The 12,973-nt window shown below is 50.4% G+C and overlaps 1 protein-coding gene across 2 annotated transcripts; it reads left to right on the top strand.

Moving 5' to 3' along the window:
- Positions 1–11,666, top strand: Cdk16 (cyclin dependent kinase 16). Of its 2 annotated transcripts, none has more exons than XM_026413738.2 (16): positions 1–401; positions 4,622–4,829; positions 5,443–5,576; positions 5,676–5,801; positions 5,895–5,951; positions 6,048–6,162; positions 6,979–7,073; positions 7,171–7,233; positions 7,481–7,604; positions 7,783–7,903; positions 8,011–8,108; positions 8,194–8,299; positions 8,382–8,424; positions 8,568–8,658; positions 10,247–10,324; positions 10,724–11,666. In XM_026413738.2, the coding sequence occupies exons 2-16, from the start codon at positions 4,628–4,630 to the stop codon at positions 10,762–10,764; spliced, it is 1,494 nt and encodes a 497-aa protein (XP_026269523.2). In that variant the 5' UTR covers positions 1–401; positions 4,622–4,627; the 3' UTR covers positions 10,765–11,666. The 2 variants fall into 2 exon arrangements, with proteins under 2 accessions (XP_026269523.2, XP_026269524.2); XM_026413739.2 differs by lacking the exon at positions 10,724–11,666 and adding an exon at positions 10,415–10,687 and having other exon boundaries at positions 2–401.
- Positions 11,667–12,973: the final 1,307 nt, after the last annotated feature.

Genomic DNA, 12,973 nt, shown 5'->3' with positions numbered 1-12,973 from the left:
CGTGCGCATGCGTGGAGCGCAGCGCGCGCGGCGGTTGGGCCGTTGGCTGTTCGGCCCTGGGATCCGCCGCGTCTCCGCGAGCAGTCGGCTCTGAGCCTCGAGCCGCAGTGAGCACTCGGATTCCAGCGGGCGCCAACGAGCCCGGGGGCATCGCCCACAGCGGCCAAGCTCATGGCCGGCTGAGCGGGACGCCGCCTCCGCCTCAGCCACCGCCGCCGCCGCCGCCTCCTCCTCCTCAGCCGGCGGCGGCCCGGGCCCAGCAGCCATGGCCGAAGACTACTGGGACGGGCGCCTGCGGCGAACTGGAGGAGAAGGAGGTCGCGCGGCCTCATCCTGGGCCGCCGCCCCAGGCGCCACCGCGCCGGCCCCGCGGCTCTGAGGTTGCTCGCGCGCCCCCGCCGGTGAGCGCGTCTCCAAGACCTGGGGTGGGGGCTGCTCCTATAGAACCAACCCCGACACCGGGCGCGCCCCGGGGTCTGGACTGCCAGACTGGCAGGTGCCCCCTTCCTCCTTCGAATTTCCCAGAATGCATCAGGGTGGGGGGTCATTTGTGGCCTCCCTGACCTTGGCCCCGCCCTGGGCCCGTCCTGGGTGCTGGGGATGGGAAGTGCTGTGGGTGCTAAGGGGGAGCAGGGTGACCAAAGGACCAGAGGATGTGGAAATGAGTGACAGAGTAGCGAAAGACTCAAGGTTTGCTAATGGGGGCCTGAGCTGTGCAGGGGTCGGAGCATTAAGGTTTGAGGCCCAGTGTGTGTTAATGGCAGGGGATTGCAGGTCCCTGAGGGATCTGAGGTGTGTTTAGGGGGTAGGGTCCCGGGACAACTCTAAAGACTTGCTAGTGGAGGTTTGGGCTGCAGGGGCCCAGTATATGTTAATAGGTGACAGGGTGGTGGAGGTAACAGAAAGTGTGGCGATAAGATCAGGGCTAAAAGGCCTAGTGTGTGGTGATAAGGGTCAAGTTGGTATTAATTTTGTGTATTTGTTAATGGTGGGGCTACAGAGTGTGAGGGTCCAAGGTGTGCTCATGGAGGGGCAGATAATTGGAGCCCAATGTGTGCTAAAGAGGGTCATGGCCTTAAGGGTGTATGCATGTAGTAATAAAGATCTGGATAGTGAGAGGTCTGGTGTATGCCAAGGGTGTGTAATGGGGACAGGATGGCAGAAGATCTGGGCTTGAGTTAATGGGTATCAGAATTGCATATATGTGTGAAGGAGGGTGATGATGAGGGAAGTGTCTTAGTATGTAAGAGCTCAGCACACTAAGGGTCAAGGTGAGGTGTGAGTCCACAAAGGGAATGTGAGACTCCAGAAAGTGCAGGGTAATACTGTATATAAAGTTCTAGTGATTGACTGCTAATGTGGGTTTAAAGTCATAGAGACATGTAAATGTGTACCATCTGGGGGAGAGTCAGCCATATGAAATCTGGAATATAAGGAGTGTCAGAACATTGTAAAGACAATGTGTGTTGGTGTGGCACTGGAATATATTGAGGTTCAGGGGGAACTGTGGTAGAGCTGTGGAGGTCATTTAGTGTATAATAGGGGGAAGCAGGGCTATGAAGAGGGCCTAAGTGTGAACCAACAAGGGTTAAAACTGGAGGGATTGAAGCAAAGAGAAACAGAGGTCAGGAATATGTGATGGTGTAGGTGTGCCAAAGTGGATTAGAGCCATGGAGAACTGAAGTGTGTGCTAATGGGGGTCAGGGCTGAATGGAGAGCTGTGTACACTTAATGAGGGTCAGACCATTACAGAACAGTGTGTTGTGTATCCCTGGGGAATAGGGCTGAGTAAGGGTTTAGGGTGTGCTAATGGGGAGGCAGGACTTGTAAGGCTATGTGTGTGCTAATAGGGGTCAGGGTGGAATGAAGGTCCAGTTTGTGCTGATGGAAGGGATAGGGTAGTAGAACAACTTGACAAGATATATGTTAATGATGGTCATGGGTGAGAAGGGGCCTGAGTGTGGGCAAAACCAGTCAGGGATCTTCAAGGTTTACTTTGTGCTATTGAGATCTAGAGCAGTGTGAAGGTTCAGTGAGTGTTAATTCAGGTCAGCTGTAGAGCGTCCTAAGTGTGTGTTAGTGTGGGCCAGAATTCTGGGGGGAACCATACATTGATAGAGGATCGGTACTGTGAAGTGAAGGAGCTAACAGGCAACTGGGGCAGGGAGGGGGCCAATGAATGTGGTACCAAGAGTTACTTAGAGGGGCTGAGCATATACCAACAGTGTTCAGTGCAATAAGTTAGGGCTTTGAATGCTGCAGTGGAGTTAGAGATAAAAGGAGAAATCATGGATGCTAATGGGAGTTAAGATGTAGTGAGACCTGCTTGAGGGTATGTGCCCATGACGGTCAGAATGAGGAGTTATATGACCATGGGAGTAATAGAGTGTAATAATAACTGTCCCCAGTGGATTGTGTATTATGAGGTAGCAAATATCCTTCAGTATGAGAATAGTCGGAGGATAGGTGTGTGTCCTTGGGGGTCATAAAGGACACATGCCCTTTTAAAAATAGTTGTAGATGGACACAGAATCTTTATTTTATTATTTATTTATTTTTATGTGGTGCTGAGATCGAACCCAGTGCCTCACATGCTACAAATCTATAGGCCCACAAAACTGAAATGATAATAGTCTTGCTGCATATAAATGTTGAAGTGTCTGTTCACAGGGGCCTGCCTAGCTTCTCTAAACTCACCACTGGGAGTATTGCATGATACACAGATTTCCTACCACATCTTCCTAAAGTTTTCAAGAAATGGAACGCCATAATGTATCTAGCCCTTGAGGGTTCCAGAAGTCATGACTACTCTTGTCTCCCTCTCTATCTTCCATTCAGCCCTACTTAGAGTTTCTCCAACCCCTCCCCCATTCCCTGTCACCACATTCAAAGCAATGGGTATCCATGCCATATGGGGACACAAAGTAGTCTTTGGGAGCTGGCCATGATTTACCTTCCTTAGCCATAGGTCCAGTGTTCAGCCTCTCAGGTCAGGATTTTGTTGTCAATATCCTGGGTTCTCTGTGGATGGACCTCATCCTCTATCTGGGTCTTTCTGTTAGGCTAGACCCTCTTCCCTTCTTGAGGGCAGTGAGTTTAAAAGGCAGACAGAAGCAGGGGTGGGAGCTGCTGGGTTAAGCACTTGATTTCAAGGTAACAGATGACCCATTTCTCTCAAATGCAGCCACAGCCTCATCCTCGACCTCCTATCTAGCTCTACTTCCCTTGGGCCCAGGGCCATCTTAGTCCCTGCTGTTAGTCCAGATGGTTCCTGGGCCAGGTCTTTCCCCCTCTTCACTGGCCCAGAGCCCAGGAGGAAGCAGAAGAAGGCCAGCTTAAACCTTTTGGTGGCCCCATTCTCTCTAGCAGCCCATCTAGGTCATATTCCTTAGACCAGCATCTCTGAGCCACCTTTTTTGAGGTTGTTCATGAGTAGCAGGGACTCAACCACCTCAGCAGAGGTTGGTCCTATGTGATTATTTGTTTCTGTCATATGTACTTTTTGAGCATGCTTTCTGTGTCAGTAACTATTTCAGGTCCTCAGGATATATGTGTAACCAAAACAGAAATCTATCCTGTTGGTGCTACTATCTAGTTGTGGTGACGAGATAGATAGTAAAGAGCAAAGAGACCAATAAATAGATGGTGTCATTTCTAAGGAGGTAATAAGTGCTGGGAGATCTACTTCAGGATGGTTGAGATTTTTAAATAGGGTTATTCATGAAGAAGGCGACATTTGAGCAATGAAATGAAGTGGGTGGGGAGTGAGCTATTTTACATTCTGCATGAAGGGTGTCCTAGGTATCAGGAACAACCAGTGCAAAGGCCCTGAGGTAGGACTGCTGAGTGTAGTTGTACAATGACAACTGGGAATGGTCAAGGGGGAGGTGAGACCAGAGAGGTAACAGGGGCAAATGAGATAAGGGCCACATTGAGGACTGGGGCGTTAATTTGGGGGGTGAAAAAGGAAATGTACATTGTCTAGTAGAGGGAAAAAAGTGACCTGGCTTGTGAAAATCTGAGATGGACACTGTGGGTCCCAACTGGATCGAACCTTTCCAGCAGCTCTGGGGACAACTAGGGTATACTGAGATGGCCCCTCCCAACTCCACACAGTGGTTGGGTCTGGACAGGAACTCTGCACCCCCTATCTGGGTAGAGCAGTGGGGTAGTCCACTAGTCACCATGACAATGGTTGCTGGGGGAGGCCTGAGGGTCCTTGTAGCCACAGGGAGCATTCTGCCTTGGCAGTTGGGGGCAATGTGGGGCTGGTGCCAGCGGAACATGCCATTCTATGGGCGCGCCCGGGGCTGTGTCACTGGTCCCTCAGTTCTGGGCGAGCCCCTTGTCCCACCTGTGGCTGGGTCCATCACTACCGCTGCACCTGAGATTGCCTGCTGTGGAGCCCTCTGCTCCCACAGTGAGGTTGCCACCGTGGAGACCAACAATCTACTGGGTGGGCCCTTGCCCTCAGCCAGCCACCCAATTCTGAGTACCCAGGTGGGCTACTTAGGAGTGTTTGTATCAGTGCTCCCAATAGGTTGTCATAGGTTTTAGTGTGCCCATGGTAGTCAAGCAAATGCTAATGTGGGACCCATTTCTATTCATGTCCCCTGCTCAGGTCGCCATGGATCGGATGAAGAAGATCAAACGGCAGCTGTCAATGACACTCCGAGGGGGCCGAGGCATAGATAAGACCAATGGTGCCCCTGAGCAGATAGGTCTGGATGAGAGTGGTGGTGGTGGTGGCAGCAACCTTGGAGAGGCTCCAACACGTGCTGCCCCTGGGGAACCTCGCTCTGGACGGGGCCCACTTAGCTCTGCACCAGGTCAGTCCATTGACTACTACTTCTCCTTGCTCCCAGTCCCCAGGTGCTGTCTTCCAGCCAAGTTCTTCTTAGACTTGTATTATTTTCATTTTCTTTTCTTCTTTTTCTCCCCTTCCCTACAATTCTTTTTTAACATACTGTCTGTCTGTCCATTGGTGCTCCTTTCCTTGGCTTTGTGTCCATGCTCCATGGGAAAGGGTACCTTGCCTATTAGAGTTGCCCCAAGACTCCCTCTGCCCTTCTGCACTCTGTGATATAATAGCCCTAAGGCCTCTTGGCACTCTGCCTGCCCTGGGCCTGCCTTCCTAGGGCCCTTGGTTACCTCTGCTGCCACCTGCCTTCTGGCCCTGGGCCAGCCGCAGTCTCCGCTCATCCCTGGAATGAGGTGCTCCACTAGGTGACTACTGTTGCCTGTCATCCTCTCATACACCCTTCCCTTTCAACCTCTTCTGGGCCCACCTGGGCTTCCCTGGGCTCCACTGTCCTGTCCCTGAGGGACTCAAGGCTGTTTCTGGGGCCATGTGCATAAATGGGAATGATGAGGGAATGTGTTGTGTGTGAGGGGGGTGTTCTTGACCCCACCTGGCCTGCCTTCCCCCATCCCTACCACCAGAGATTGTGCACGAGGACTTGAAGATGGGGTCAGATGGGGAGAGTGACCAGGCTTCAGCCACATCCTCGGATGAGGTGCAGTCTCCAGTGAGAGTGCGCATGCGCAACCATCCCCCACGCAAGATCTCCACTGAGGTGCTTAACCCCCGTCTTGGTGATGGAGGAGCTGGAAAAGGGGTTGGGTCTGGGGAAGTAGAACTCATGGTCCTGTTTTTCCCTTGTCTTGCCTGCTAGGACATCAACAAGCGCCTGTCACTCCCAGCCGACATCCGGCTGCCCGAGGGCTACCTTGAGAAGCTGACCCTCAATAGCCCCATCTTTGACAAGCCCCTCAGCCGCCGCCTCCGCCGCGTCAGCCTGGTGAGCACCTTCTCTTCCTGCTCTCTCCTCCTCTTGTTCCTCTCCTAAAGCCATCCCTTGGGCCTGCTTCAACCTGCCTCCTTCATCCCACAGTCTGAGATCGGCTTTGGGAAACTGGAGACCTACATCAAGTTGGACAAGCTGGGTGAGGTGAGAGACAGCCAAGAGGTCCATGGTGGGAATGGAGGTCAGTAGAAACTCCCTGCAGCCTCATAGCACCTCTCGTCACACTTCCTCACACCCCAGGGTACCTATGCCACCGTCTACAAAGGCAAAAGCAAGCTCACAGACAACCTTGTGGCACTAAAGGAAATCAGACTGGAACATGAAGAGGGGGCACCTTGCACCGCCATCCGGGAAGGTACAGTCCCCATCTCATATGGGGGTTATTCCCCATGGCACACAAACACTCCATGGTGAGGATAAAAACTAGAGGTTCTGGGAAACCTTTCTCAATGCTCTGGACTTCCTGAGAATGCCCATCACCCACATATCCAGGTATTAGAGTAACCAGGAATCTGTAAATGAACCAGGGAAGGTGAATGAATTGCAAACCATGGTGCCTGCTTTGGTTCTGAGAGTACCCCTTAAAGTGTTCAGAATAGCACCTGGAATGGATTTGCGTTGTATAGAAAGTAAGCATGAAGGCTGGGGATGTGGCTCAAGCGGTAGCACGCTCGCCTGGCATGCACAGGGTGCTGGGTTCAATCCTCAGAACCACATACAAATAAAATAAAGATGTTGTGTCCACTGAAAACTAAAAAGTAAATATTAAAAAATTCTCCCTCCCTCTCTCTCTCTCTCTCAAAAAAAAGAAAGAAAGTAAGTAAGCATGAAAACTCAAGTTTCACACTGTGCTACAGGCCTGTATACTGAGGATTGGAGCAACTCCCCTTCCCAGAAACCAAAATCAGACTGTAAAAACCTAATATCTTATGAACCTGGTGCAGCAATCCAAGGTTCTTGTTTCGTACATGTCTCTGCGCTTTATTTTCCACATTTGGAACATGGAGGCACCTTCCTGGCATAGGGTGGGTTAGAGCCAGTTGCTGTAAGATGTTACCTCATGGGGAAAGAAGGAAATGCTGGGCTTATCCCTATCTGGTCCATATCCTCACCTTTGTCCTGAGAATGGGACTCTGACTCTTGCTCCATCTCATTCCCATGCTTCCTGCAGTGTCCCTGCTCAAGGATCTCAAGCATGCCAACATTGTTACACTACATGACATTATCCACACGGAGAAGTCCCTCACCCTTGTCTTTGAGTACCTGGTAAGGTTGGGTGGCAGTGGGTCCTGGAGGGAGGTGGGGAGATGGCCAAGAGCTTCTGGATGTGATGTTGTTCCTATATTGCCTCTTTTCTCCTCAGGACAAGGACCTGAAGCAGTACCTGGATGACTGTGGGAATGTCATCAACATGCACAACGTGAAAGTGGGTGTGGGGCAAGAAGCAGGGACAGGAGGGGGACTCCACCCACTCCACTGCACCCCCAAAATCTTCCAGAAATGGCCATTCCCATTTGACTTTTTTTGCTGGGAATTCTTGACATTGGGTGTCTGTCCTCTTTTGTTTAACAAAGCTCTGGGCTCAATGTGTTTGGGAGGGAGCAGTTCCTGCCTGCTGGGGGTTGGGCTGCTGGATATCCTTTGACCTCTGCCTCTCATTACTGGGTTCCCAGCTGTTCCTGTTCCAGCTGCTCCGTGGCCTGGCCTACTGCCACCGGCAGAAGGTGCTACACAGAGACCTCAAGCCCCAGAACCTGCTCATCAACGAGAGGGGAGAACTCAAGCTGGCTGACTTTGGTACCACCAGCCTCCCCCTTCTTCCTCTCTTTCCTGCAGCCTTATTCTCCCAGCACTCCCCTTCCCCATGGCCACTTAGTCTCATTTTCCATCAGCTTTTCTGAACTTTGCCTAGGACACCCTCTACCCACTGCCTGTGATCTCCTTATTCCAGCTGCCCCTTCTCTTTGCTTCCCAGGCCTGGCCCGTGCCAAGTCAATCCCAACGAAGACATACTCAAATGAAGTGGTGACACTGTGGTACCGGCCCCCTGATATCCTTCTCGGTTCCACGGACTACTCCACCCAGATTGACATGTGGTGAGGAGAGGTGGAAGTATAGCAGGGCCAGGTGGTGAAGGGGGTGGCTGTTGCAGCCATACCACCCAGCCAACTGCCTCCCTGTTCACTGTGCCCTCCCTGCCCAGGGGTGTGGGCTGTATCTTCTATGAGATGGCCACAGGCCGGCCCCTCTTCCCGGGCTCCACGGTGGAGGAGCAGCTGCACTTCATCTTCCGCATCTTGGGTGAGGAATGCGTAGGCCCTAGGAGCTGTGGGCACATGAAGGGAGGATATGAGATGTTTGGAATCAAACAACTCCTCCCTGTTAGGAACCCCAACTGAGGAGACATGGCCAGGCATCCTGTCTAATGAGGAGTTCAAGACATACAACTACCCCAAGTACCGAGCTGAGGCCCTTTTGAGCCATGCACCCCGGTGAGGCTGGTGGGTGGGGTGGGCATTAGGGACCAGAGTGTCCAAACTCAATGTAAAACAGATTCCCTTGTCCTTGTGGTAGACTTGATAGCGATGGGGCTGACCTCCTCACCAAGCTGCTGCAGGTGAGACCATTTTCCTGGACCAGTCTTGGGGGTGGGGAGGTTCCAGGTATGGGGACACAATGACCCCCAGGGCCTCTGAGGCTGGCAGGAAGGAGAGACCTTCTCATTGAAAATTCTAATGCACCTACTTCCCCCCAATTCAGTTTGAGGGTCGCAATCGGATCTCCGCAGAGGATGCCATGAAACATCCATTCTTTCTCAGCCTGGGAGAGCGGATCCACAAACTTCCTGACAGTAAGTAGAGCTGGAGAATGGATGAACTGGGGCAGGGATTGTGGGGAACAAGACTCCTTGGGACAGCTGAGCTGGTTGTGAGGGTTCTAGCTGTGCCATCTCTAAAAAGATCCTTGTTCATACAGTATAATGGGTTGTATTTACTAAAATATTTTTTTGGTTTTCAGTTCCTTTACCTTTCACAAAAATTTTCAAACATACAGTACATAAAAAGACATTTCCTTATATATGTGCTAAAAAATGCACAAAGCTTAACCGTACAATGCAGTTAATTTTCACATACTAAGCACACCCATGTAGCCAACACACAAGTCAAGAAATGAAGATAGAAGCTTCCCTTGAGCTCCCTCACTTCATCTAGGTTATTCCAGGCCCATTGTTTGTTTGTTTGTTTGTTTGTGGTACTGGGGTTGAAACCATGGGCAATTTGCCACTGAGTTTCATCTCAGCCCTTTTTAAAATTTTGAGATAGGGTCTCATCAAGTTGCCCAGGCTGACCTTGAACTTGCCATCTTCCTGCTTCAGCCTCCCAAGTAAGAGTAGCTGAGGTAATCAGCAGGACCATTTTTAATGCCATTTTTTAAAAATAAGAAAATTCATTTAACCCAATAAATGCTTGTTAACCTTTGCTGGGCATGGTAGCGCACCTAACTACTTGGGAGACCGAGGCAAGAAGATGGCAAGCTGTTATAAACAATAATAAAAATAAAAAGGACTGGAGATATAGCTCAGTAGAGTATTCTTGATTTCAATCCCCAATACTGCCAAAAAACAAAAACAGAAACAAAAAATATAATATGATGAGTTCACACAAGTACTATAACAATTCATCAACTCAGCTAATGTGGTTTTCTCTACTTCCCTCTGATTATTTTGAATCAAATCCAATCCCATGGATATATATTCATCCTTAAATAATTTGGGCATGTTTATCTATGAACAATTTTTTAGAAAATGTTATCTCACCTAAAACAATTGGCCCACTGGGTTAAATCATATTTTAAAAATGCAGGACGTTGTGGCACACACCTGTAATCCCAGTGGTTACGGAGGCTGAGATAGGAGGATCACAAGTTCAAGGACAGCCTCAGCAAAATAAAAATAAAAAGGTCTGTGAATGTAGCTCAGTGGTAAAGGGTCCCTGAGCTCAATCCCCATTATCAAAATAATGGTTTAAATCAGATTCTAAAATACCATCCATCACCTGGACTTAACAGGTAGTCATTGCAATATCATTATCACTCTCGAAAATAACTTCTTTGTAACATGCAGTAATCCACATCCCATATTCTCTAGTTGTAGCTGGTTTGTGTGTGGAATTATTTGATGAATGAAAGGCCTCTTGAAAAATGGGCAACTTGGGGTTAGGGTTGTAGCTCAGTGGTTGACCACATGCATGAGGCACTGGATTCTATCCTCAGCACCACATATACATACATACATACATAAAATATTGTGTCCATCTACAACTAAAATATTTTTTAAAAAATGGGCAACTTGGTCTAATTCCTTCAGTGGGACCATACAGGGGCTGGTCTTGGATGGCCCCATGGGTTATCCCTTACATAGGTGTCTCTTCCACCCACAGCTACTTCCATATTTGCACTAAAGGAGATCCAGCTACAAAAGGAGGCCAATCTTCGGTCCTCATCAATGCCTGACTCAGGTAGGTGTGGCGCCTCCCTTGTCCCTGCCCCTGCCCCACCCACCTACCTGCTTGCCCACCAACAGCCATCTGCTCTGCTTTCCCCTGCAGGCAGGCCAGCTTTCCGTGTGGTGGACACCGAGTTCTAAGCCAAGTTCTAAGCCACAGACCGAGGTCCCAGCAGGCAGCGGCTGGAGGGATGCCACACCCCTCACAGGGCAGACCCCAACTGCATCCTCCCTGCTTGCTGCCTGCCTACCTGCCTGAGCCACACTCACCTGCCCACTTGTCCCCTGCCACCTGCCCAAACACCCAACCATTGGCCTGTCAACCCACCCATTGGCCTGTCTGCTGGGTGCTAACAAAGCTCTCATCACTCCTTTGCTTGGTCTGTCTGTCTCTCTTTCTCTGTCTCGGTAGTTGCCGGCGGACAGCATGGCCGTGCCAGCCTCCCACGCTGAGGCCAGGCCTACCCCTCCTCATCATATCCTCTCCCAGGACCACTACCCCATGGCCAGCCAGGGGTCTGGAGCTAGCCCAGGCTGGGGCTCTTGACTCAGACAAGAAGGTGGCGATGCCTTGGGTCTGAGGCATTCTCTACCTGCTTTCCTGCCTGCCCCATCTGCCTCATGTTGTGTGGGCCTTTTTTTTTTTGTTGTTGTTTGTTTGTTTCATTCATTGTTTATTTTTTAATTATTTTAAATGAGGTTTTCATTTTTTTAAATGCAATATCTCTGTATACAGACTGGCTGGGCCCCACCCCCTGTGTGAGGCCCTCCCACAGTATTTTGTGCAATGAAGCCCCACTCCCAGCCTTTCAGAGAGGCAGGGACACAGCCCCTATTTGGAACCCTGACCATCAGCAGACCCTGGGATCGGCTATGGGAAAGCATGCCTCGGCCACTCGCCTTCCTCCCTTGCCTGCCATTCCCAGCTGCAGGGGGATCTGTAAATTGCTGGAGACTCTGGGAGATGGACAAGGTGTGGGGGGAGATCCCACTCTTTCCCTCCTACAGTCCTGTAGCCGGACCTCCTTCCTTCTCAGGGTCTCCCCAGCCCAGCCCAGCCCTCCTGCCCTGTCTCACTCGGTGCTGTTGAGTAGGGGCCCTGCCAGGAAGGAACTGACCAACTTAGCCAGGAGCCATAGTGTGTATACATGCATAAGCAGGGACAGAGGGACACATGGGGGGTTTGTGCCCAGTTGTTGCTCCCTAACCCCTGGGAGGGTGAGACAGGGCAGGGACAGTCTCCAGGGTCATCCCTGGATGGGTGGTTACCTCCCCTTCCTCTACCCTAAGCCCTTGGGGCCCTTAAACGGGGTGGGAGGGCAAGGGTGGGAGCCTTCCTAATGGGATTTGGGGGGTTGGGTTCCCGAATGCACCATAATCGCTGTATGAAATATTAAAAAGTTTAAAGTGAAAAGCCTGATTGCAAATCCCTGTAAAGGGGTGGGGGCTCAAGCTGGGGTGATTACTAGAAACTTGGAGAATTCATACCTGGTCCCCATCATCTAGGAGAGCATTGGGAGTAGGCCAGGGACATGGTGTGATTATGAACAAGACTTGATAGGTTGTACATGTAATGGTGGAACATCCAATTGAAGCAGGAAGGGCAGGCTGAAGAGTGTTGATGGGCTGAGAATCAAGCAGAGAGGAGTTAGATATATCCAGCAATAAGAGTAAGCCTGACAGGGTAGAGGCAAGGGCTGTAGAGAAGCTGTTTGAAGGACACTGAAAGCCCCAGGGTGTAGGGATGAAGCAAAGAGGCCCAGTGTGACCACCACATATCTGACCAGGACTGATTGGAGAAGAAATGAGATAAGGTTAGATTTTGGACTTCTGAGTAGGTAGAGGAAGAATCCTTTAATACATGGATTAAGTTCAGGAGTGGGATCACAGAGCTGGAAGTTTTGGATTACTGGTGTCCAAGAAGTAGTGGAAACCATGGGCATGGGTGAGGTGATCTTGGGAAGAGGTCCCAGACTGGGACTTACCCTCATGTGGGGATAGTTGAGGTTTTAATTTCTGTCCTGTAAATTCTAGCTCACATGCCCTGAATCAAGAATAGACAACAGGCTGAAGTGGGGTGGGCAGGGCAGGCAAATGCTGCAAGTAATTGTAAGCCTAATTAAGTGGCTTTTTCCTGAAACCCAGTGGTGGTAACCTGAAGACCTCTAATCACACCACTGTGTCCTTGTATGCATTTTGATGGTATTTCAGCTTGTAGCTTCATGGTGCCATAGTGGCTGCCATGTCCCCAGAGATGGGAATGCAAGCCTGGAAAACAGGACACCCTGTTTTCTTGTAACAGGGCTGGAAATTTCACAAGCTCCTCAGCAGATTTCCTGTGCTATCCATCTCTTAGGTAGAATCAGAAGATATGGGCCACCTATGGCAGCAAGAGAGGCTGGAAAAATGAGGACCTTGCAAAGGGGGATGAGATTGCCAGTCCAGACATAAGAGAACTGGAATTCACCCAACTGCCCTAGGAATCAGTAGGGTTATTGGTATGAGCAGAATTTGGTTTCTGAAAGGTGAAGAAACCAAGTCTAGGGCTGGGGGTGTGTAGCTCAGTGATAGCATGTACCAGGCCCTGGGTTCAACTCCCAGTATCACAAAAAAACAAAAGTCTAGGGCTGGGAAGGAAGGCTTCTTGAATTTACCTGGTTGC

Source organism: Urocitellus parryii, chromosome X (assembly GCF_045843805.1).
Source record: "Urocitellus parryii isolate mUroPar1 chromosome X, mUroPar1.hap1, whole genome shotgun sequence".
Taxonomy (NCBI): Eukaryota; Metazoa; Chordata; class Mammalia; order Rodentia; family Sciuridae; genus Urocitellus; species Urocitellus parryii.
The sequence above is the reverse complement of the archived record's forward strand: the minus strand, read 5'-3'. Positions and strand labels throughout refer to the sequence as shown.